The following is a 27154-nucleotide window of genomic DNA, read 5'->3' on the forward strand; positions in this document are numbered from 1 at the left end:
ATGGGGCTAAGAGTGGCCAGCCTTTTCATACTCTGGCTGGCTCTTTCCTACGCCCATGAAATAAGAAAAGGTAAGCTGTAGAAATGAAATAGGAGCAGACTGCCTCCTGGAAAAGAGGGAGAGAATTAAAATACCACTGCAGAGGTAGAAGGAGGCAGTGCATTTAAATAATGCACTTAAATAATGCAATTTTAGGATGCTTTAAATTTCTTCAGCTTTCAAATACTGAGGCTGCATGACTCAGCCAACATAGGTTGGCTTTCTTTCTTTGGAGACATTAGTTCCTATATCTACTGCATTTATATCTAGTTTGATGTGCTTGGAAAATATTTTCCAATATATTTTCCAAAATGTTTTACTTTTCTTTCGATGTGTTGAGTCTTTCCTAGGTTTGGCAACTACTTTGCAGAAAGCACCTGTAGAAGTTTGAGAGACTCAGCAATGAGGGAGGTGGATGATTGTGCCTTCTGTTACTTGGAACAACATAAATTCTTTCTTCAAAAGGGAATGTAGTAACATTGGACAAAGCTAATATTGCCATTTAGAACATTAATAATCCTGCTGTAAAAGCTCTAACTTTATTCGTTATCAACTTTGAAGTGTTAAAGTGAAACACTTACACTGAAAACCAAAAATTGTTTTTTAGTGGAATAGGTGATGAATTTTGTCCAGTGGTCAGGTTTGGGGTATTGAACTTGGTCTACTGTGTCTTGAAATCAGCAATGAGAGGAAAGCATTACCTTGCATTTGGTATCCCAGCTGTGAGCTGCAGAAGAATCTCTGTGCAGCCTTCCATCTGGGGAGAGAAGGATAGCAGCTTGGCCTGATGTATCTGGCATGATTGATACCATCAAAGCACAGTAACCTAGAGGTTGTGTTAGCAGTTTTGCTTTCTCATAGTAAACAGTGCAAGAAAATCTTGTGAAAATGAGAGACATGTCAAATTTCCCGTGGATACTTAGCTTTTATGATTCACCCCTAATCTACAGTACCTGGAGATTTATTAGATATTGTGTTAACTTTTATTATTAGTCAGTATAGATGGTTGGGAAGGGAATAAATCATCTTTAGTTTTGGCTATTGCAAAAACTTTATTTTTCTTCCTATCATGGTTATATCTTCTGAAGAATTTCTGTTCTGTAGTAATAGAAATCACTACTGCTTTTAGGAAAATAAATAATTTCCTAAATCTCCTGTTGTGCACAAGTCCTTTCATAATACTTAACTTATTTGCCTTTTAGAGTAGGTGGTACTTTCTTGGTTTCCTAACTGTTTTTTTTCTAGTACTTGTTGATCAGATACTTGATCAGGCTTGAAATCTGTGGAATCACTGTGCACATAATTGCAAGTGATTTCTACTGTAAAATGGAACACATTTTCTTACATTAGCTTGTTTAGTGCACTTTTTTCATGTCTATTTCTTTTCATCACTTAACAGGAAGGACAAGAAACCACGGCCACTATGTCTGCAGCACTTGGGGAAATGACCATTTCAAAACCTTTGACGGAGACATCTACCAATTCCCTGGCGTTTGCGAGTATAATTTTGTTTCTGACTGCAGCGATTCTTACGCAGAGTTCTCTGTCCACATCCAGCGTACTCTGAACAGCGATAACCACCCTGAAATCCAGTATATTCTGCTAAAAATCAAGGATATCACGGTGTACCTCAAACCAAAACTGGTTGTGGTGGATGGGCGAATGTAAGTATTTCAGAAAAATGTGCTGGGAAGATAAAAACAGGATTGATTCTTTACACAGTTGTCTATGTACCATTATGGTAACTTCTACAAAGCATTTCCACAATCAAAAAAAAAAAAAACCTTTTGAAATCCAGCATAAAAATTGTTTTGGGGTGGTGCTTTAGTGTTAATCGTCATTCCTACGCTTGCACAAGGGATTATTTAAATGAAAGTAAGGAAGAGGTGTTTGAGTGAATTGTTCTTCCAGTTGTGCAGGAAACAATGCAGGTCATGAACCAGATCTTTCACTGGCATAAAATGACATAACTTCATTTGTTTTGTGGCATCACCCTGAATTTGCCTTAGCAGATGGTCTAGCAAATAATGAAAAAAGACATGCGTTTGTCTGGGGTCTTTTCCTCTTGTTTTGTGACAGTAGAGTGGCGGGTTTTTTCTGATCTTCATAAATAATTCTTTGAGATCCAGTGGCCATTTCTCAAGGGATTTTAACAGATATAACACAGGTCAAAATTTACACTAATTTATATGTGGCAATATATGTTTTTTCACAGTAAGCAACAGTGTTTTTCTCCTTCTGTAACATGGCTACACAAGAAACTAGTCAAACACCATTACTGATGCCAAGTATTGTCTTAACCTAGCCATTCCTATCATTAACCTAACCTTTCAGTGTGTTATATACTCACTGAAACAAGTGAGACAACTCATAAGTTAGGAAATAGGTCTGAAGATTCTGAGGAAACTGGCTATTAGTATGTTTTAACATAATTTTAAAAAAAAAGGATCTATTTTATTGTCATTGTACAACTTGGTTTAGCCGAGATTTCAACTTTTACTCTAAAGTTTGGAAGCCACTACAGTGAAAATATGTTCAAAGGTTGAAAATAGCACCCAGTTTTCCAAAGATCGTATCAGAATGCATAAAAAAATGACAAATATTTAAAAAATACATTGTTTCCCCAACTTGAAAAAGCTTTTTATTGAGTACTTGGATCTTGAACTCAGTAAAAAGCAAGTTTAGAAATCCTTTAAAAATTGTTTCTTTTAAACCTCTTTTTGTCTTAGATAGTGTTCGTAAAACAATAGTTCACTTCTGAACAGGTTTTTGCTGCCTAGGAAATTTATTTTTTTTAAAACCGAATTTTCCATATTGATCTTTAAATGATACATTATCCATTATCATGTAAAATAGCATTTCACAGTACTAAAATGAAAAGTGTAAAGTAGAAAAATGTATGAATTTGCCTTATGGTACCTGATCCACTGATTGAGTGAATGTGCTAGAATTAGAAAAAAAAGATAAATATTCCATGTAGTGGTAGCTGAAAGGTGAAAAGATGCCCAATGTTTTATGATCCCTCTTGAAAAATGTAATCTCTCAAGAATTCATTGCCCAGAGGATGAACAATGCATTCAAAAGTAGAAATAATTGTTTCTGTATTTGTACCTGGTATTTAGATGTGTAAGTCATTTGGCCATGTTAAAAATGTGTGAGGTAAGTAGTTGGAAAAATCCCAGTGACAGGAATTCAGGAGATAAAGCTCTCCCAGTCAAGAGACTGGTTAAGAGATGTGCATACACATGCATGAATCCTGATGGATAGCAATTATATTGACAAATCTGTAGAAAATGAACCAGTTATTTTGACTGGATTTCACTTTACACTACTTCTGTTTGAACAGACTCTAGTTCTCTAGATTTTATAGGATGAGGCTGCTTGCCATAATCCCTTTACTGCTTAATGAAATTCAGCACTTCAGTTTGATTTGTAAGACAGACATACAAAATCAGGAGAGAGATCTGGTGAATTGATTCTTTATCACCCAAAAATATCTATGCTCAACTCTCTGCAAAGTATGTTCTGTCACCATTCTGTCAACCAAAAACTAAGTAACTAACTACTGAAATAAATACTCAATTCCTCTTAAAATACTCCTTTGTTTTCAAAATTTTGTTGACAATCCCTATATCTGCCTGTGCTTTTTGAACTCTTTTGAGGAGGAAGTTCTTTCCAAAGGAACAATCATTCTTTCTGAAAGGGTTATCAGACGTTTTGGTAAAGAAAAGCTTTCATTTATGTTGTAGCTTCCTTCATGGAAGTAAATTTTTAGTGAGTTTGAATAACCTCTGTTAATAGCACAATGATGATGGATTTTCCTTTGATTAAGTTGAAGACATCTGACATTTTGGTTTTTTATCAAAGGACCTGTACCCTTGGGTAAGCTTTGCCTCTGAAATAGCTTTGCCTTTTAAAGGCAATGAGTTATTGTCCCAAGTGTTGGAGAGAGATATTTTATGCCTCATTAAAACAAGGCATCCTGTGCAGCCAGGATGAGGTAGTCAGAGACTGGTTTCTCTGTTCCTTAGGGTATTTGGCTTATTACAGACATTCATGTCAAGCCTTATGTTTCTGAACTAATGTAAAATCTCTAATTTTCTTCCTAGTGTGAAGACACCTTACTACAGCTCTGGTCTGCTCATTGAGAGCAATGACATTTACACCAAAATTTATGCCAAATTAGGCATGGTTCTGATGTGGAATCAGCAGGATGCACTGATGGTATGTTTAATCGAAGTACTTTTTATTGGTATTTCCTGGGATATTTCTCTATCCCAGTAAGGGAAAAAAAGGAGGAAAAAAAAAGAAAATTCTTTTATGTTTTTCCTCTTTCTTTCTATTACTTAGGTGGAGCTGGACAACAAATTTAATAACCTAACCTGTGGCCTCTGTGGGGATTACAATGGAATTCCAATCTACAATGAGTTTATCAAGGGAGGTGAGTCATTCTACCATACTGACAGTCGTCACAGAACATAGGGTGACAAACGTTGTACATAGAAACATCACAGGAGAGCAAATTTCACTTGAGAGATTTCTGTGATTGCTCCAGACTAAGCATCATGTTCCAGTGCTGCATTCCTGGTCTAAGGTTATTTTATTCCAGGTGAATCTTATTGTTCTTTTCTTGACTAACCTTCTTTTCTTTCTTCCCCTTTACATTTTCAAACATGGTTAAACACAATTCAGAGCAGATACTTGTGTCTGACGTGTGTTTGATACCATAGTAATTGTTTTCCTTGATCAGAAGAGTCCTATGAATCAGATGCTCCTTGTGGTCAATTTTTGGGGCTCAGCAAGTTCTCCAAATTTTTTTCTCATAGATGCAAGCTACAATTCAATTACATATGGGAATTTGCAGAAGATCAGCAAACCCAATGCCAAATGTGAAGATCCAGATGAAACTCAGGCTCTTCCAAGCTGTAATGAGCATGTGAGTATTCCTACTGGTGAACTTCACTTGCATGGACACATCCTTGTGCTACGGGGAGTTAGTTGCAGGGAGCTTGGAAGACTGTCCATTCCAGGGCAAATGATTGCTTTTCCTTTCTTGAATAACTGTTCAGAAGACAACAGTTTTTATACAAGATAGGAAGTGACCAGAAGCTCAGATGTTTACAAATCTCTCAAACATTATTACTCTTCCTCCTTAGCGTGATGAGTGTGAGAGGCTGCTGACTTCCTCTGCATTTGCCGATTGTCGGTTCCGTCTTAATTTGGAAACGTACATCCAAGCCTGCATGCAGGACAAGTGTGCCTGTAATGGCAATGAGGACTCCTTCTGCATCTGCAGCACCATCTCTGAGTATTCTCGCCAGTGTTCGCACGCCGGTGGCCGACCGGGTGAATGGAGGACGCAGAACTTTTGCCGTAAGCAACGATACAAATTTTACAAAGACCCAAATATTTCATGGATGTAGAACCGCAAAACATTTAAATTCATTACTTCTTTACAAAACCATTGGCGTATATTATAAATTTCATTCCAGGAGTACAATAAATTACATAATGTGTTCTCCTTGTTTTTTTTCTTATATTACACTTGTTATTAAGAAATCTTTTTCAGCAAACAGAAATTCAGTTCCCATTGTAAGACTGAGAGGGCTGATGCTGCTGATGACTGAGATAATTTGATCTATTTGAAACCAAAAGAAATAAATGTATGAAACAGGGAAAGCACTTCAGAAATAGATGAACATGCTTTGCCAGGTGGAGTCTGGCTTGAGACATCGCTGGCTTGAGAGGAATAGGGTATATGATCTGTGATTTCTGAGGGATTATGGATTTTCCACTCAAATAACTCCTGGTGTCTTTCTTATTCTTTCAGCCAAGACCTGTCCTGATACCATGGTCTATAGAGAAAGCAGCTCACCCTGCATGGATACTTGCTCACACTTGGACATCAGCAGCCTTTGTGAGGAACACTACATGGATGGTTGTTTCTGCCCTGAAGGCAAGTGTTATTCTACCTATTGTGTGTGGAAAAAACCAAGAGCTCTGGCAAAGAGGATCATAGCTAAAATATTAAATATAGTCAAATTATATCTTAAAAATTAGTACTGCTCTCCTCATTTTCCCCTCTGGGGAACATAACCATAAGATTTTTTTGAGGCAGTCATAATTGATTAATTAATCAGTTATTTTATAGTTTGAACATATTAACACAATGATATGTAGTAAATCTGCTTTTTAATTCTCAACAAGTGAACTTCTGATAATATATAGAAAATCAACCTTTTTAGGTTGAATAGTTCTGAGACAAAGGACATAATTTACCAGTGTCAGTTAGGGACTGAGATTGAAATTCTCAGATTTACTGTCAACCTTGGGAAAGATTATGATGATAGTCTTCAGAATATGCCAGAAGGACTGAAAGTCTAAACATATAACATTCTGAGATTGTTCCTGTATACTTACAGTAAGCTTTTTTATCTGTGTATAGTTCTATAAATTAATAGATTTGGATTTTCAAAGGTGGATAAAAGTGTTTTTCATGTGTCTTACATTACAAAAAGTAGAAACACTATTCTTCACAGTTTTGATAAACTCAGCGTGTGGCAAGTTGAGAGTTTCTCCTCTGTGGGAATTGCTTGTTTCAAAAAGAGCTGGAATAGTTAATGTTGTGTTTTATAGGAACTGTGTATGATGATATTACTGAAAAAGGCTGCGTACCTGTTAGCCAATGCTACTGCAAACTCCTTGGAAAGCAGTATGCACCTGGAGAAAACATTTCCAATGAATGTGAAGAATGGTAAGGATCCTGGTTGTGAATACGCTTTTCTTTGAATGATTGTAAGTGGGTCTGTGTTCTTCAAATTTCCACTTGATCATAAGAGACGTCCTGAAAACATTCTGAACCTGATGTTTATGTTGCATGTCTGTAGAACCAAATTTCTGAAAAGTTTTCTTGAATCTATGGAATATGCCAGGGCAAATCTTAAGGAAATGGTCAAAATACGGTTTTGAACAACCTGGGGATATCTTGCTGTTTGCTAGGTATACTGATGTTTTCAGTGCTCTCTCCTCCTGTAATACCTATGAACATTTTTTTTTAATTATTTCTCTGTTTATAGCACCTGTAATTCAGGCAGATGGACGTGCAAAGATTTACCTTGTCCAGGCACATGTTCAGTGGAAGGAGGTTCCCATATTAGGACCTTTGATGGGAAGAAATACACCTTCCATGGAGACTGTTACTATGTATTGGCCAAGGTACTGTCTACTGTAGGGCTATTCTCTTGTAGAGTATATACAAGTGTCTGTGGGCTGATATGTAACAGCTGTGAGTTATTGTTTTGTTTCATGGGGGTAAGGGAAGCAGAAATGCTCAAAGTTGTACTAGAAAGTTCAAGAAGTTCAATAGCCCTAGGGGGAAGCTGGGGACTTATTGCAATAGGTGATTAACTCAGTCAGATAGCTATGCTGACATTATCCAGTGGAGTCCTTTGTGTATCAAAAAGTCACTCTGGCTGCATGGACAGGTAAACTGCAAAAATTGGCAGATCTCAGGATCGGAAATTCTCAGTCAGTTCTGTAATAGCTGTTTCTCTGTCTGTTGAAGTCAGCTAGGGAAATGAGGTAGGCAGCTATTTCATTCGTCTGTCCTCAAAATATCTAGTGCCTGTTCTTCTAGAGAATGGCAAAAATCTTGTTGAACTAGAAACCATGCCTCTGAATTTGTTTGAAAGAGTGTTCAGCTGTAAAAACTAGTACTGACATGGTGGTCTTAATAGCTAAGGTCTGTAGCAAAGTTATTGTGGCAGATAAATTTAGTTTTTGTTTGGAAGTCATCTCGTGAGATTTTTTGGTTGGACTAATGGACATTTATTTCCCTATGATTGTAGGATACTGCAAATGACAGTTATGCTCTCCTGGCAGAGCTGGCTCCCTGTGGCTCCACAGACAGGCAGACCTGCTTGAAGACTGTTGTGCTGTTAGTGGATAACAAAAAAAATGTAAGTTTTGTTCTATGGGTTCTGCTAAATATGTTGAAAATCAGCATATTTCCCGTATTGTGGAGAAACAGTTAATTCTTCTGGAGTTGTTATTGTGGATAGATAAGGCACCTCAGACAGGCTAAAGAACAACTCAGGTTTCTGCCTCGAGAATCCAAGATAGACCTAAACTTAACAAAAGGTGAAATTCAAAACAGCTGACATTTTCCCCTCTTCACTCCTCTGCTCTGTGCTATATGATTATTCTCACAGTATTCCAGATATCTGGAAGCAAGAATCCCATTCTTCTTCCCCTCACAGTATTTTACTTTATTCAGATATAGTTTTATAGATATTTTTCAGAAGAAATCCTATCTTTGAATGTTGATACAATGCAACCTTCTCAAATATTCAATTTAGTATTCTGTTTGGTTGTGGTAATATATAGATTATATTTATACATAATTTTACACACATGGACACATAATTTTCCTTATGTATTTCTGGACTTCCATGTCTTTACCAGCATAACTAGAACAAAAGAAAACTAAATCAGAAACCAATAATTTTATCTTTGTGTGTGTACAGACTAGCATTTTATGAGGAAGTTTAGTAAACTGCTTTCTGACCATGCCGGAATCATACTAAACCATTTCACTGAAGCTGTGGCACATGCTTTTATAAGGAATAGGAACTTGCTACAGATCCTGAAGACCTAATATTTTCTTTTACTTGCTGAAACTAAAGTGCCCAATATAAATGAGTTTTATATTTCATTACTGTTGTATGCAGATGTGAGCAAAACACTGAATAGCAAGACAAAACCGTACTTGTATCCTGCAGGTCTGCTGCCATTTAAATTTTCAGGTGGTTTCTTCTTTTCAAAAATTTAAAGTTCTAGTCACAACCTAAATGTGCAAAAGGCCTTTCTTGTTAATTTCCCTTTTATTAGTTCCTTTTCCTCTCAGTACTTGGAACCTCATTGATTCTATTTGCCATTGTACAGGTGGTGGTTTTCAGATCCGATGGCAGTGTGCTACTGAATGAGATGACAGTAAATGTGCCTCATGTGTCAGGTAAGTGACACAGCTTTGTATGTCCAGTCACACCTGACTTCTCATGTAGGAATGGTTTTTTTCCTAGGCAAAAGTGGAAGAGTGGCAGAGGAAATTTATTCAGATTTGGTAACAATTTGGGGATGAATGTGATTTAATAGACATCTCAGGATTTAATGGAATCACTGACTCTGTATAGAGTGGATGACTGAAAAAAATGTCCTTTCGCTTGTTTCGTACCTCTTGAATATACTTTGGCACATAGCTTGGGAAAGAGGAATTGCCATGATGGAAAGTTAAAGCAGATAATTTACCTTGCCTGTGAAGAGAGGTATTTAGCACTTTCCAAATTTGACTGCATGGTGTGGGTATGCCATTTGGTTCTGATGCCAGAGAAGAGTCACTACAGGTAATCAACTTTTTAAATTAGTGAGGACCATCGTCATATCTAGTAGACCAGTGATTTTTAAAGGAAAAAAAAATAATAATTTGATCCTGGTCTCAGAGTTTTCATGACAGGTGATAGCTTAGAATCTAATAAAAAGTATTTCTTCTGGCAGCTTGTGTGTGTATTTATTGCACAGTTCATGTTTTGTTTTTCAGCCAGCTTCTCAGTATTCCAGCCATCTTCCAACTACCTTGTTGTACAAACACCTTTCGAGCTTCAGGTGCAGATCCAGCTGCTTCCAGTCATGCAACTGTTTGTGACTGTGGATCAATCAGCTCAAGGAAAAATTCAAGGCAAGTGTCTATTCAAAGAGGAAGCAAAGTCATGCTGTTCCACCGCTGAAGATTCATGTACTCTTTACATGAGAGATAACTCATGCTACTTGTTGATTCAAGAAGAGGAAACTGAAAGCAGAAACCAAATCATTGAAAGCAAATGGACTCAGGCAAACTGGAAATGTGGTTTTAGTTTTTCACATTGAAATGATCTATCACTCTGGTGCCAATACACAGATATTTATTAGAATATTCCTTACTTTTACTTCTATATTCAGTTTAATTTTTAACTATGCACAAAAACAGGGTTTTGGTGCCTTTTGTGTTCTCAATATCATCAGAAAGCGTAAAAGTACAGGTTGAGGTGGTAATCTCTTGAGGCAGAGATATCTTCATGAAGACTATTCTTCTCAAGAGGTTGAAGATTTAAAATAGGCCTCCTAAAACTTCAGTATTTGTCATTTGCATCAATATTGAGGTGGAATAATCAGCTCTATGAACTTCTGTTTCTAGAGTTTGTGACCAGTTGTGCCTTTTCTTTGACCTTTTAATATGAGAATGAGTAATGATTATGTAAAATTTTTACCTTCTTTTCCAATAGGTCTTTGTGGAAACTTTAATGCAATGGAAGGTGATGATTTTAAAACAACCAGTGGGCTGGTAGAAGCTACAGGATCTACCTTTGCTAACACATGGAAAGCTCAGTCCATCTGTACAGACCAGGTGGAAAAGCTGGAAGACCCCTGCAGTCTCAGCATTGAAAGTGGTAAGTAGATGAATAAGTCAGATGGTTGGCTTTTGCCAGAATGAGCAGTGTTTACTGGATATTACTGCAACAGGGGTGTAAAAGTTGTAGTGTGGCATTGAAGATTTTTTAGATTAATATCTGCATGTATGTTCACATATAAGCACTCATTTCCCATCAAACTGAAGTGAAAGTTTAAGGGGTGATTGTAGAAGGGTCCTGAGCCAGAAGATTGGGAAGCAAGATCGTTAATTTATATTATTTGTAAAGGTGCTTGTATTTCCTAGTATTGTTTATCCTTATGTATAACTTAGCTTCAGGGTACTCAAATGGAAAGGGCTGTCACAATTCTATGTAAAATAGTTACAGCAGTGGGATACAGGTTTTGATTTTATTATTACATGTTTCTGAATCGAAGAACAGAAATATATGTGCAATGATTGCATGTAGTTTCTTCACTCCCCAAAATGCACAGTTTTCTAATTTGTATTGTTGCACTGCATTTATCTGTCAGCGTAACTAGACGTGGCACAAGCAAGATAAGGAAATGTGATGAATTTCTCTTTTTTTTTTTTCAGCAAATTATGCTGAGCATTGGTGTTCTTTGCTGAAAAACCCAGAAGGTCCTTTTGCAACATGTCACTTAGTCATTGATCCTTCAGAATACTATAAGGTATTATAATCTTGCACGCTTTTTAGTACTGCATTATTTCAGATGGTTAACTGTAGACATTTAACATTGTTCAAATGTTTGAGACATTACCCGGTAGCTTGCCCATAAGTGCTGGTGAACTCTTTGCATTGACTGACTCAAGCAGCATAGCGTGCATCCAAAGTATCTTCTCTGACGAGATTCTTACAGGGTGCTGCTGAAGTTTGCTTTCTTATGTTTTGTATTTAATGAACATTTTTATTAGATTGGATATTTGAACTGAAAAGAAGATTCAAGAAATGCAAATGTGCACCAACTACCCTTAAACATTAGCTGCTATAAAGTCATGAAAAAAAAGTTTCCTATATATTGGTTGGAATGTAACACCAAATCCTTTTCATGCCAGAATCTCCATGATTTTTTTTCCCCTGTGCTCGTCAGTGTTGAGCATAAGTGAGGCTTACCTGAGGAAAAAGAAGAAATACCTAAGTTATTTCTTATACTTGGAACTCAGTCTGAGCTCAAATGTTGTGAAGATCTTCAAAGATCTGGTTAATATTTTACCATTATGATTTCTAATTTTTGTGGTTCTCTGCATTTCTAATTTGTAACTGAGAAAGAACAGTATCAATATCCTTTGAAAAAGGTGTTGTCAGGAGGCTGGATATTTTTTAAAAGTTCAAGAGGCTTGGCTTAGGTTAGAGTAAGCATCCAAACATTTTCATTGTGTATGAAATGAAGCAGCACTTTCAGTCTCTGGTCTTTGTCCATTCCTTCCATTGTTCTCTGGTCATGGGAATTAATAAACAACATCAGGAAAAATACACAAGATATTTTGTAGCAACCCAGTTGCAATTGCCCACTGGTTCCCTGTGAGCTTACTGACCCTTTCGTTCTTTTTTTCAGAAATGTAAATATGACACATGCCTCTGTGAAGATAATGAAGAATGCTTGTGTGCTGCCCTGTCCTCTTATTCGAGAGCCTGTGCTTTCAAAGGAATCATACTGGAAGGCTGGAGAGACAGTGTCTGCAGTAAGTAGTGGAACTGTAATCCCTGTGGAATTAATTAGCCATGAGAAACAAGCAGGATCTCTCTGAATTTGGTTGTTAGTGATCTCAATGTTAAGGGATTTGGAGTATCTTAGAAATGTCTAATGGACCTAAAAGAGACAACACTTATAATGTTTACTAATTCGTGTTATATTCTTTAGCTGTAATTTGTTCATGACATATTTAAAAGTAGAAAGCATTATTTTTCACTTTCACCTTCTTCCCCTAGTTTAAGTAATAATGTAATTTCTTTGATTAATGGAATCCCAGCCATCAGGGTTGTTACGTTGCCTTTGTTTATCAGTGTCTTTTTTTATCATCATGCTAGCTTTTCATCAACAGCATGGTATTGTTGAGACCAGGAGCTTATTATATTGTGCTCTCTCTCTCTGATTATCAGTATGTGAAATAAATAGAGGTATGAAAGAAACTATTAGTAACAGTTAAAAATAAGTCTTTGACTGGTAAAGTTAGGTTAATGTTACTTGTCACTTCTGATATTTTTGTACTTTAATAAAATCCAAGGGAATGTTTTTATCATTACATACTGCACAGCCAAGGAAACCAAAATGGAAATGTCAAGGCTGAATTGTCCATCCTGCATCTCTTATCTATCAATTTGTTTATTTTCCCTTCAGGCAGTGAAGTGTCTGCCTGTCAAGGAAATCAAGTCTTCCTTTACAACATTACAAGGTGCCAGCAAACCTGTCGTTCCCTTGCTGATGGTGAAAAGTATTGCTTGCAAGACTTTGCTCCTGTGGATGGCTGTGGCTGCCCATCTGATACATACCTGGATAAACAGGATAACTGTGTGCCCGTCTCTGAGTGCCCATGTTATTACAAGGGATCATACCTGGAACCTGGGGAATATTTTACAAAAGATGGAGACCGCTGGTATGTTTTATTGTGGCTTCTTGTTTGTTGAGATAAAAGGCTTTAAAAAAGTTGCTTATTAGGTGTAAGGCGCTTAGCTTTTTTGGTACTTAATGAACATTTGTAATACATTTCACAATATCTTCATGCTGAGCAAAGTATTATGCTTTTGCAATTTAATTTATCAATAATTGAGAAGTGCAGCTTGCTTTGGAGGTGTGAGTACTGGCCTTCACAGATAAACATTACTTTGAAGCTGCACTGTTAATAGGACTTTGTTAAGCAGAGGTGTGAAAAGAAGAAGAAAGGCCAACTATATGTTATGTTGCTGTTTCCTTTTCTGGCAGAGACAGATCACTTGTGTTTTCTGTGGGAGGAAGATCCCCTTGATATGTATTTAGTATAGCATAGGCTTTTGAAAGCAACTTTCACGATTCTGTTGTATTTTGCCACGAACCTTGGCAATTGTTTGCTGCCCGAGTCATTGGTGCAAATTGTTGTTACCTTCTCTCACCCAGGAGAAGAAGCATACAGGCCAACAAATTTGCAGCATATGACCTGAATAGGCATGAAAATACACTGTGTATCCAAATGAAGTCTTTGATTTAAATTCTCATTTTTATCTGTTTCATTATTATCTATTTCCTGAGCCATCAAAAACTGCAATATTAAGGATTAATAAAGTGGCAGTAACTCCTTAAAACATAAGCTTTCTGTGCATTAGACCTAAAATCTTGCTACACTTTTTCTCCAAGTGAAAATTCATGACTTTGTTTCAATAGAATTGACTTGAAATATCAGTAGAAATTATGCAGAACATCTCTGATAAATACTCTCAAATTTATATAAAACAATCCTTAGACTTAAGTTGAAGAGACTGAGCTTGTTTGTTGTTTTTTTTTTAATTTCTACTTACTTCACTTTTTTAGTGTTTGCCGAAATGCAAAGGTCCAGTGTACTTCAGTGAAAATAAGAATGAAAAGTAAGTGACATTCTATAAAGTAAAATAAAATAAAAACCATAACCAACCTTCAAAACCAAACTACTTTCCTTTTGAATTCTCCACTTACTTGTTTTGTATGTTTTTTTCTATGTAAAGTGTTACACATTTTCACTTTGTTCTCTGTTCACTGAGCCTCTTTTTTTCAAAAGGATAGAGCATGTGTTCAGATTTCTGTCTCAGTAACTACCATATTTCACACACATTTCTTTTGCCTTTTCTTGACTGATCTAAGCCAATAATATACCTTTCAGGTGTAGAAGAATGTTCTTCTAACAAGACATTCTTTGACTGCGATGCATCCTCAACATGGACTTCACAAACACCTGTACAACTTAGCTGTCATACCCCTCAAACAAATCATGTATGTATTCAAGTTTTCTTCAGGTCATGTTTTCTTTATTCTGTATTCTCTAAATGACAGAGTGCTACATAGAAAATACAGCTGTGACTAACAGTTTATTTCTCTTTGGTTTAATCTTCCATTTTTTCTCCCCAATGATGTTAATCTGTTGCCATCTTCATGATGAATCCCCTTATAGTTTCCCTCTCCTCTTTCTTTTTACTGTGTCTTCAGTAGAGTTGTAACTCGCAAGGGAAATAGGATTTGGATTCTTAGACAACCAAAATAGAAAAGAAAAACGTTACCAACCTAGAAAGAAGAACCTTATAAAACTAATAAATATTAGGCTGTTTGGTTATAAATGCGGTTTTTAAAGTGTGCTTGTGAAGAAGTGGAATTAAAATGCAGTACATTATCATAAGGTAACCGTTTCTCCTTATATTCTTTAGTTCCAGACAGAGTGTGTCTCAGGCTGTGTGTGTCCTGAAGGTCTATTTGATGATGGCAGAGGAGGCTGTGTTGAGGAGAAGGACTGCCCATGCATTCATAACAACGAGTGGTATTCTTCTGGACAGAAGATAACAGTGGACTGCAACACCTGGTAAATTATAATTTTGAACTCTCTTCTAGAATATATTCTATGCCATGTATTAATAGTCATGTCTAGGCTTATGTATTACAGTGGCTGTGAAAACTGCAACTATCATCTTTTATTTTCAGGAATATTTATTGCTATCTGAGGAAACACAGATTCTGCTGAAAATACTGGGCCAGTAGCTACCTCTGTTTTCAGTAGGCATCTGGTGTTGGGAAAATGCACTCATTTTTTAAATATAAATGCTATCTAAAGATCTAAAGATCTTTAGCTGACCAGAGTTAAAAATCACGTTATAAGCTTAAAACCAGGCAAAACTGTTGAAATTGAGACTTGGATATTTTGCACATTATCATATTGTATTAGGCAGGTGCTTGGTTTGTTTTGCAGTTTTCCAAATGGCGCACTCTTGGTGATACCTAAAAATTCAACTTCTCTGCTCTTTTCTAGTACCTGCCAAAGAGGGGTTTGGAGCTGCACTGCCAATGCATGCTTTGGGACTTGTATGATATATGGAAGTGGCCATTATATCACTTTTGATGGAAAATTCTATGACTTTGATGGGAATTGTGAATATGTGGCTATTCAGGTAATGCTCATCAGGAGGGCTGAAATGGCATTTGATTGCCTTGAAGATCTGCTTTCCTCTTTGGTTTTGTCATTCTTTATTGTCTGCCATCACTTTTCCTGAGGTGTTCACACGTTCTGCTGGGAGAATTGTGTATTTCCAGTGCAGGCAGGCTGTGTGAATGTCACTTTTTCTTCTCATATAGTGGTCATAAACTATATGTAACAGAACTGTTTTATAGTGAGAGCTAACAACTCATTATCAGTTGCAAAATAAATCCAAATTCTAAGTTTAAAAACCAAACATACTTATATTTAAAAATATATTTGTCAGTTTGTTTTATTGTCCTACTTGCTTTCCCAGGCCAAGACACTGTTTATATGTATGCAGAGAAATCTGTGTATGTGATTGTGAGTCTGTAAAAATATATGTATGTAGGATCTCACATTTGAAGCAGCAGTAATGATTTGTACATTGTGAAGACTTAAATGATTGTAATTATTATGACATTGAACTAAAATGAAATATTCTATCTAATTTTCTCATGCTTATTTTTTTCTTTTTCAATAGGATTTTTGTGGTGACAAAAATTCCAGCGGCTCATTCAGCATCATCACAGAGAATGTCCCTTGTGGAACTACAGGAGTCACCTGCTCAAAAGCTATCAAAATGTTTCTAGGGGTGAGTAATGATACTCAGTGGGTATATATCAGTATTCAAGTATTACCAAAAAAGTAATGCTCCAAAACCACATCCCTAAAAGCAGCTGTAACCAGGGTTAGAGGCCATATCAAATTAATCTGTAAAGGTGTAGATTCTCAGGTGATTAAACCTCTCACAAACACAAGTGCTACACCACTCGTCATCTTGGAAAGTCATCCCAGACTCTGAGCTATTAGTGTCAGAATGAATTGTATTGTTATGAGTGTCTAATATTTTCTCTCATTGTAAAAGTTACTGTTACAATATTTCTCCTTTTATCTTTCAGAAAACTGAACTGAAATTGGAGAACAAAGAGTACAAAGAAATTCAGCGAGATGTTGGTGATGATGTGCTTTATTGGAACAGGACAGTAGGCCTCTACCTCGTTATTGAGGCTAGCAATGGTGTGATGCTTATCTGGGATAAGAAGACTACTGTTTTCATCAAGCTGAGCCCCGATTACAAAGTTAGGACCTGTCTGTCTTTTTCTGAAGTAGTATTATGAATAGATAAGGAAACATTAATATTCTTTTATTCTGACTCCTTGTTTAGTTTCTATATCCTCTTCACATTGATTAGCTTGCATTATTACTACCACAGCTTGCAGAGGTGCTACTGGGGTTTCTTACAGTCTATCACAATGCATTGCAGAGAATGCATAGGATATTATTGCAGTAGAGCTAAACATCTAACACACTCTGAGTTTGTGAACCTTGATAGCCAACCATCTAAAGTAATTTAGGGATGCAAACTGACAGGACAAGCACTTGCAAACCTACACGTGATCTCAACCCTGTATTAAAACCAAACTCCCTATGCATTGTATGGAGATGGTTCTGGTTTCTGAAAATCAGCATGCTGAATTGGAGACTATTGAGGCATTGTATAAACAGGGATGTACTATATCTTGAGAGGCTGATGGACCTTAAATAGCACTACCAAAAATTCACTACTGAGGGTAGATTGTGAAGTGCTTTCTTTCAAGTAAAAGGGGTCCCTGTAATTTCTTTTCCATGGATGATGAAATAGTGCTTGTTATGTTAGAAGCTTTTTAAAAAAACAGTTTTGAGCTGAATTGAATTACCTCAGACTTATATTAATAGCTGAGCTATGATAAATTGAGAAGAATGGAAAATAAATTAATTCTTCTCAGCTGAAAAAGGCTGGGCCACTCTTTAGTGTTTTAAGTGGATATGGAGACAGAGATATGGAATGTATACACTAGATATAATTGGTTTCAGGGAGGGAAGACATGGCAACTGAATAGTTTGCTGAGTACACAGACAAATAAAAATTTATTTTCTGTACAAACGATTTGGGAGTAAAGATGAAAGTCATCATTTATACAGACAGTCAGCTCTAATTTTTAATGATAATGTTTTGCTCTTACTTTACCAGAGCCTGTTTCTCACTTCCATGGTATATTAAAAAACTGTGGATATGTCAATTTTCTTTTCAAGGGCAAAGTGTGTGGTCTGTGTGGCAACTTCGATGACAAGTCAAACAATGACTTTGTAACAAGGAGCGGACTGCAGGAGACCAATGCTCTGAAGTTTGGGAATTCCTGGAAACAGTCTCCCATGTGCCCAGATGTCACACAAGAGATTAAGCCTTGTGATTTGAAACCACATCGGAAGTCCTGGGCAGAGAAAGAATGCAGCATCATCCTGAGCGAAGTCTTCAAAATTTGTCACTCCAAGGTTTGTAGAAGGAAGTAGATGATGGGACAGCACAGTGCATTTTTGTTACTGCAGCAGCAGAGAGACCATGAGAAATTAATGAAGAGATGGTTATTATGAATTAATGAGTAGAGGGATCTTTAATTAAGTCTTCAGTACAGCTACAGGTGTTAGCACATTTCACCTAACCTTAGTTAAAGTAGGCTGAGCCTCTGTGGCAGTGGGACTGTGTCAGTAGTGGTGGCAGCCCCAGCTGTACAAACCCATATTCATCACCACAGTTTCACTGCTACTGCTTTGCAAGTCAGCTTCATACATCTACCCTGTCTACGTCATGTTTGCTGCAGTTGCACCACCTCTTGTTGAGAGACAGTCAGTATTATAAGTTCTGAAAGACCTTACAATCATCAGACCCATCTCCTGACAGAAATGCATACTATACTTGAAAGGGTGCTGGTGAAGAGTCTACTGCTTCTTGTAGAATTCAATCCACAGAAAGGATCTCCTTGGAGACCACTGACATCATGCAGTTTAGACAGGCAGCTGCTGGTACTGTGCCTCCAAATGGCCATAGCATGCACAGTTTGTTCTTAACTCATAGTAGAAAAGTCACAAATAATTGTCAATTTATTTAACTTATTATATGTTTCTACTTCAGCAGCTAAAATCCAGACTAAATTTATCCTCTTGCAGTCGCAAGCAAAAAAATGCCTTGCTAATTTGTCATTAGGTAAACTCTAGATACTGCCAAGCACAAAATTATCTGCTTCATATTTGCTGTGTAGAGCAGCCTTTCTGACATTGCTCACCACTTGGTTGGCAAAGATTGCTGAAAGATAAGAATTCACTGGCATCAGTTCAACTTGGATTTGAGAGCACTAAAAATGGAACTCTGTTAGAAAGTGTGGGCACTGTCAAGGACTCTTATTTTTTTCAGTCATAGCAAATTATGAAGGTGCTGTATTTTTTAAGTCTGTTATTACCCAAAATATATTGAGCAACTTCAAACCTGTAAATGTATGTTTGTGATTTGGTAATTCTTAGAAACAGTCTCATTTCTACTCAGCTGAATTCCCATGTCTCAAGAACTCTCAAACTTATTTGAAAACTAATTTGGAGATGAACTGGGGCATTTCTTTCCCCAACAGGTGGACCCAGTTCCTTTCTATGACGCTTGTGTTCATGATGCCTGCTCTTGTGACAGTGGTGGAGATTGTGAGTGCTTCTGTTCTGCAGTTGCTGCTTATGCCCAAGAATGTACCAAGGTTGAGGCCTGTGTTTTCTGGAGAACTCCTGATATATGCCGTGAGTAACAGTTAAACACAAATGTATCTTTCTAGCTGCTGTCAGAAAGTCAGTCAAATAAATCATTAATACTATTGCTGCAAGGTCATGCTGCCTACACAATGAAATTTATTTTCACAGCATATCAGGGAACAAACAGGACTAGTAAATTTGTATATTTCAATTGTCTTTTATTCAGCCTGGCTTCTTTGGTTTTCCCCTTTTCTCATTTTCACTTTTCCCCCTTTCCCCTTTCTCCCTTTTCCATTTTTCTCTTTTTGGTTTTCCTTTCTATTTAAAGTCATCCTTCCAATTGATAGTTAGTGAACTGCAACTCCCATTACCTTTTTCCTTTCTCATTTCTTCAAATTATACAGAATTTGATTTTAGCAAAAAACATGTAGCACTCTTGTGTAGATGAACCTAATTAATGTTGTGAACAATGTAAGATAGTACTTTAATTAATTTTATTACCCAAAAAGTACTCAAATCAAAATTTTGAGAATGGCAGAAATATAAAAATTTTTAATTTTAAAAATTCATTCTATTTCAGAACTGGGGCTAATTGTTGTTTTTCAATGTAAGAAGTCAGTGAAAAAAAAAATTAAAAGTTTCAGTCAACTCTGATATATAAGTTAGTAAAAGCTCCTTTGTCCATAGTCATCCAAGCTGAACTTAAGCTGCATCCATAATGACTGATATGCTTGCTCTTGGCCTGCTGCAGGTGACTCACAACCTATGTGATACAGCAAGATAGAACTATTTTGCATATACTGCAAAAATTTTTAGGAGTTTACTAGTAGAAATCTTGGGCACCAGAGTTTTGCTGTACCCTAAGTTTAAGCATAGTAGCAGAAAGTCCAGGTCCTATACCTCAAGAGGAATTTTGCTGACTTAACATGTAAATTTATTTATCTTGTGCCTTTAAAGACCTGATCAGAACTGCATTTGGACAACCCTGTTTTTAATCAGCTTCTCTTTTTTCCCATCAGCAATATTTTGTGACTACTACAACCCTCGCGATGAGTGTGAGTGGCACTATGAGCCTTGTGGCAGTAACATCACAACCTGCAGGATGATTAATAATGTCAGCACCAACTTTACAGTACCATACCTGGAAGGTAATAAATTCCTTGCCATTTTTGTATTCTGTTTTGTATAACTTTGTGTACCTTTTAATGAGTATGGAATAATCAGTCAGCTTGATGAGATGTTCCTAAATCTCCTGTGTCTCCAGTCTTACATAAATGTTTCCTATCATGGAATTTATTATTTATTAACATCAGTGGGTGATAGTTAAAATGCTGTCAGCCATAAAACTGGGTCTCTGCTTGGTAATATCCTCATACATGCAAGATTATTATACCATGGTTATTTTTTCCCTTCTTAAGGAATTTCAGGGAAGGAAAAATCTTTCATATGGCAAAGAAGCAAGTTACTGATAATTGGGGTTTTCTAACCTTATATATGCATCAACTTATAACCTTATTTATGCATCAGATCATCTTGATTTTACTGGATTAATGTGCAGCATTCTTCTACCTTTACCCTGGAAAATATCTTTGATATCAGACACACAGATGCTGCTGTATATTGGGTTCTTATCGGCGATTCTATTTCATTTTTAGATGCCATATTAGTAGATGAAAGTTCTTGTGCTTGACAACTGAAAAGGAATTTCATGTTATAGTGACTGCAATGATCCAAGAATGTGAATGACTTTACAAATGTCTTCTGTTTTACCACATGGTAAAGCTGGAGAAAACAGTCACATTTTTGGCTACACAGTCTTTTGGTCTGGACTGGAAGCACTTATCTCTGGTTTAGGGATTGAAAAGAAATGCCTCAAACTTGACTTTGCTTTGAACTGCTAGTAAAAAGATGAAAAGAAAAAAAGCCACAAAACAAAACCCAAGGGAAAAAACCAAACCAAACCAAAAAAAAAACCCCAAAATTCCTAACCAAAATATTTTTTAAAAATCAGCAAACGTCTATGTTTTAAAATAGATTGTCTTAGATTATTAGAAAGATTTGGGAAGTGTCAGAAGGCAGATTATTATATAGCCAATCATCTTTCTAAATTATTTTTGTTGTTTATCTTCAATAGAAATGTAGAGCATGTCCTACTTTTGTTAGGACATCTTTATTACAGTCTGGCAGTGTAATGTGACTTTAAGTATCAGTTTAAAGTACTTCGGTTTAAACAGTACTTCAGTTTAAAGGCTATGTAGAACTCCAGTGTAGTATAAAGAGAATTTCATAAGAATTTATTTGGAGGTAGGACACATTAAATATTTTTTAAAGTGTATTTATATGAAAAATGCAATGAGAATTGACAGTCAATTAATCCCTTGCAGTGGAGTTTGGATTACTGACCAAGGGTACGGAAAAGTGCAGATAAATTATCAGTTTGAGGTGGAGATACCTGGTCTGTTACAGGCACGTAAACAAGTGCTCATGTTCCAATAAATGTATTAAAAAACTTGTTTGTTAGTGAATTTGCTTCCATATTCCTCACAAAAGTATTGTTGATGTAGTGATCTATAGAAAAACTAGGATGTTTCTTTGTCTTAAACTTACTAGCTGCCCACAGAAATGAATATAAATTAGTGGTTTCTCCAAGATGTTGAAATAGGTAGGAAAAAATAGCTTCCCTAGTTTTCATTACAAAACCCTGGCTCAATCCTCCTAACCCCAGTATTTTCAATGAAAACTGTTTAAGTCTTTTGGAAAGACTAATTGTTCAAGTATTGATTTGAATCGTTTTTGATTTCTTTCACTATGCTTGATTCAGTGAGAATCATTTACCTTCAAAAGGTAGCCTATCACTGAGTTAACTTCTTATTCTTTTTCTTCTTCTTGTATACTGTTTTACTTGTCATCAACAGGCTGCTACCCCAGATGTCCTAAGGACAAGCCTATTTATAATGAAGAGACGAAAGAATGTGTGCCTGAAGATCAGTGCTGGTGTTACATCGATGGAATTCAAGTTCCTCCTGGGCATGAAATACCCACAGAAGAAAACTGTACAATATGGTATATAAAAATTACAAAACCTCTTGCAGTAATTCAGGAAATAATTTATGTATGCTAAACCCCTCATTTACTTTACTGGGCTTCAAACAAATAGAGATGAAACTTCAGCTGAAGAGCTGGTATATTCTTGCATTTCATAATTTTCCATAACCATTCAGATTTCTGGTTGGTAGCCTTGTTATATAAGTGTGTTACCAAATTCATTATTTATACTCTTTGAAGTCATATAAATGTCATAATGGCATGAAACCTGGCTGAGTCTCTAGAACAACCTTTTGGTTCTTCATGGCTCTGGGAAGAGAGGCACTACTCTGCTTTGCATTCTCACTTAAAACTGGACTTCTGAAATCACTATAATCTGAAATACTCTATTCTAGCACTGAAAGAGATACTTGAGTCCTAACAGCTCAGTCATAGAACCTTGCTAATGATAGCACTTATACCACTGGCTCCACATGGTGACCCTTATCTAGCTGTAAGTTCACTGCTCTGAAAAACAGTTGTTATTGTACTGTTGCAACTTACAACACAATGTGTCTCATGATAGTTTTAAAATGTTGTACTTAAAGAATGAAAGTGATGACATAGTTTGAATGAAACAATGATAGACAATACTAGAGAATATTGTATCCAGAAAAATACACAGTAGTGTGAATGAAGATCAAGCAAGAAATTTCTGTGTTTCTGTGCTCTTGGCTCTGCTAACAGCTATCATAAAACATCAACAACATTTTAATTTTTTAAAATTTTTCTTCTAGTGTCTGTGGCCCCTCAGGATCCATACAATGTAAACCAGTTCCAGGTAAATAATGTTTGGGGTTTTCTACAAACAATAATTTAAAAATGCATAGAACTGCTAGGTCTAACTCTGCAAAAGAGTTAGTATTGATTTAGAATAATTCTCTCCAGTGCCAGTGAAAGTTCTGAACAAAGAAAATCGGGCGGCACTTTTGTTGAATCTTGCTGTTAGTACTTCTTGTTCAACCTTTATCTCATGTTCCTTCATTTTTTCTCCCCATGTCCTGTATTTAAACTAATGGATTTCACTATAAGAGTTTGCACTTCCTGAATATGTAGTTATTATGGAAAACTGTCAGATAGTAAATTACAATTATTATTTCTCTCAGAACACCTTAAAACTTAGTTTCTAAGTTGGTTCCTCCAAATGTTTTATGCAGGACTTGATTAAATATGTTCTCATGTTGCTTTAAATGTAAAGATAAATTAGCACAATATATTAGATCTAAACTCCAGGTGCAGCTCTGAAAAAGCATGCATAACTCATGTAAATGGTCTCTTTTCCATAAGTATTTTGCCTTTGCCTCTTACCCGGTAGTAGAAAAATTGCACAGTAAAGCTCTTTCTTGCAGGGTGTCCTTGTGTCATCAATGGAACGAGTTATCAAGTGGGTCAGACTGTGGCACAAGTACAGGATGGTGACATATGTATAACATACATTTGTGCAGAAAATGGTTCTGTGGTTCCAGATAAAATCTACCCTTGTCCAACATCTTCTTCACCTACAGTCCTTTCAACCTCATTTCCTACCAGTACTCTTACCACCACAGGTAAATCTTCAACAGAGATGTGATTTAAAAATTGTTTTCTTTAAGAAAAGTATTTTAAATATTGAATGTATAAGTATATGGGATTATAGATGACACAGAGCAATGCTTATGACACAGATAGAGCAACACAATTTTATCACACTACGGTAAGAAAGATTTTAACATTTTGAGTTGATTTATTTCTTATAGAAGAAATTGTAACTATAAATGTACAGGGTGCCTTCCTAATTCTGACAAAAATGTTAGCATCTCAATATCCTAATGGGGTAGTAGAAATTTTCTCAGTAGTGTCAGCAAAGAATTATAATTAGGATATTTAAACATACTATTATATTTTTTGAAAGCTTGAAACTGATGGAGTAATCTCTTTTTGTTCTGTTTCAGTTACCACTACAAGCCATCCAGTGACTACAAGTAAGTTTTAAAATATCAAAGTTAAAAAGTGTCAAAGAAATATTTAAAGGAAGAGTACAATAAAGACAATCACTACAGAAAAATATATTTAAAACAAAAATAAATAATTTTTTATAATTCCAAAAGTGTTATTGGTATAGACAGAAGAAGAACCTTTAAATGTGTCAGCTTGGTGATTTTATTTTGATGCAAAACTTCCAGTTTAAAACCCTGGTAATATAGAACCAATTTTAAAACTCTTTTCTTTGGAAAGATGACAAATTTCAATGCATTCCTCTAGTCCTTAATGGAAAAAAAATAAAAAAATTGATCTTCTCAGAATAGTCTCTGTAAACTCAGATGTGAAATCTCTGTCTTCTCTTGCAGCTCCATGCTTTGGATTAATCTGTGATTGGACTGAGTGGTTTGATGTTAGTAATCCTGAAAAAGATGGTGGTGACTATGAAACATACGATGAAATAAGAAAACATGGATACAAAATATGTGAAGCTCCTGAAAAAATTGAATGCAGGGCAGAGGATAAACCTGATGTGAGCTTAGAGGAACTTGGTCAGAAAGTGCAGTGTAATGTTTCGTATGGACTAATATGTAAAAATGAGGAGCAAGATGTAACTATGTGGCAACTTTGCTACAATTATGAAATCAGGGTAAACTGTTGTGAGTGGCAAGAAATTCCCTGTGAGATTACACCTACACCTAGTACACCACAGACTGCAACTTCAACCACCACCAAGACAACAGTACCTCTCACCACTACATCCAGGATTCCCACAGAAATTACCACCTCGCCCACACACATCGCTTCAACCACAAGTGAACTAATACCATCAGTCTCCACTCCAGTAACTTCAACATCTCCAGGTATTTAACAGAAAAATACTCTCTGATTTTACCTTGCCATTGGAGAAATAAAGACCTGTTGACTACAAAAGGCATGTAACCTTTATAGCACATGTTGTGCTGCAGGGAAGTCTTATGCAGGTTTGGGGGTTCTATATTTTTGCTGGAGACAACATTCCTGGAATGACCGGTTGTGTGAGATAAGAGGAGGCCATGCTTCAGCCTGCCATCACTAGAGGCATTATCTGTGTAGGGCTGTGTAGGATTGCTTCATCAGGCTGACATCGCAGCACAGGGAAATGCCATGATAACCAGGCAGGAACATATTCCTGGGTATATTTCCTTCCCTAAGCACAACTTCCCTTCTCACCTCTTACTCCATGACTTAGTGAGATGTTTATGTAATGAGGCAGATACAGAAAGCCCCATCAAGATCCAAAGCACTGCTCTACCCAATCTCTTGAATATTGGCTGGTCTTTCTGATTTTGTGAGAATTATCTTCCAGGATCATCCTTAGTCTCTTTGCTAGGAGGAGGAGGGCCATGACTCTGTCTGTGCATAGATTTCAAGGAGTCTGCTTCCTGGGGCCAGAAAGGAAGGGCTACTGATAGAGGCCTTTCATGTGACAAGAGTGGGCTGATTGCTAGAGCAGCTCTCTAATGTGTAATTTCTGTTCAGAGCATATGGAGTCCCACTCATGCATCTTGTACCTTTGTCTGTTTTCTCTGTGCCTGCTGTTTCTAACAGGCCCAGGTTCATCGACACCGAGCACGGCATCCCCTTCAACAAAATCAACAACCACTCCCACTGAAAGACCAGGGGAGACTTCCACCAGCACTGCCAGCACCACGGTGCCCCCCATCAGCACCACCAGCAGCAGCACCCCGGGGACAACCACAACTGTTCCTGGATCAACAACACCCATCTCTACTACTTCGAGCACATCCACACCCACACCAACATACACCACCACTGTACCACCTCCAGGTACTTCTCTGATTGGGGCTCTTGTATGTTCCTTTAGCTTGGGAGTAATGGAGATCCTTGAACACCTGCATTTGTGCATCCATATGGGATCGGGAATGGGTATAACTACTGGGTATCTCCTGAAACATTCTGTGCCCAAAGCTGGCCTTTGGGCCGGCTGCTTCAGAAGTATTGAGGATTCAGGGGTCCTTGGGATAGAAGGTCTTGGCTTCCCTGATTGTACAGTGTTTCAAGGAGGTATTTCATCCTGGTGCCCGGCTTAGACAAATGCTGAACTGGTGGGAAATCTTGCTTTTGCTGCTGTTAGACCTCATTCTGGAGACTGCTAGGAATTTAGTCCTTATACTTGTGCAAGTGGAGTGGGACTTTGTTTTGTGGCAATGTAAATTCAGGCATTGTTTTGGCAACAGCTGTGCAGACTTTCTACTCATTCTCCTACTCTTTTCCCTGTCAGTGCTAAGGCTTGGAAGTAGTTATAGAGGCAGGAAGGAAGGATTCTCCTGGCAGGCTTTTGGGAATGTTTCACTCTGCACACTGTCACTTGATGTGAACTGCAGTCTTTGGTTGATGAGATCCACTATTAGTCTGGGAAGTCATTCATCAGTTTGACATCACACCACAGGAAAATCACATGACAATCAGGCACAAAGATATTCCTGTGCATATTTCCTTCCTTGACCACAACTTCCACTCAACTCTTACTCCATGTGATGGGAAGGTATTCTAAGGTAATGAGGCAGAGATAGAATTCCCAAGGCAGACTGAAATCATTATACCTCCTCGTCACTTATTGACTGGTCTTTCTGATTTTCTGAGAAACACCTTCCAGCACCATTCTAATCTTTTGCTAATAAAGGACAGCCATGACCCTATCCATGCATGGATTTGCAAGGAATCTACTTCCTGGGGCCAGAAAAGAAAGGGCTACTGATAGAGGCCTTTCATGTGCCAAGAGTGGGCTGACCTCTTTCCATCTGTGGCAGATGCCTCATATGCTATTTCTGTTTAGTGTGTGTGGAGTCCCACTCATGCATCTTGTGCCTTTGTCTGTTTTCTCTGTGC

General features: G+C 37.0%; 1 protein-coding gene across 1 annotated transcript; it reads left to right on the forward strand.

The window, feature by feature from the left end:
* On the forward strand, positions 1 to 26329 carry MUC2 (mucin 2, oligomeric mucus/gel-forming; the record flags this gene model as incomplete). Its single annotated transcript, XM_027642252.1, has 31 exons — positions 1 to 70; positions 1439 to 1703; positions 4149 to 4263; positions 4390 to 4480; positions 4866 to 4975; positions 5196 to 5412; positions 5870 to 5995; positions 6676 to 6793; positions 7116 to 7254; positions 7887 to 7997; positions 8983 to 9052; positions 9635 to 9772; positions 10356 to 10520; positions 11078 to 11172; positions 12058 to 12188; positions 12845 to 13096; positions 14005 to 14057; positions 14330 to 14439; positions 14868 to 15019; positions 15464 to 15602; positions 16152 to 16262; positions 16570 to 16749; positions 17744 to 17983; positions 19111 to 19267; positions 20239 to 20367; positions 22135 to 22282; positions 23041 to 23084; positions 23653 to 23850; positions 24235 to 24264; positions 24631 to 25077; positions 25859 to 26329. Coding segments are annotated over exons 1-31 (4822 nt in total), but the record flags the coding sequence as incomplete, so codon positions are not given.
* Between the last annotated feature and the right edge of the window lie 825 nt (positions 26330 to 27154).

The sequence above is a fragment of the Corapipo altera genome, unplaced genomic scaffold, assembly GCF_003945725.1.
Source record: "Corapipo altera isolate COAL_440 unplaced genomic scaffold, ASM394572v1 23b, whole genome shotgun sequence".
Classification (NCBI taxonomy): Eukaryota; Metazoa; Chordata; class Aves; order Passeriformes; family Pipridae; genus Corapipo; species Corapipo altera.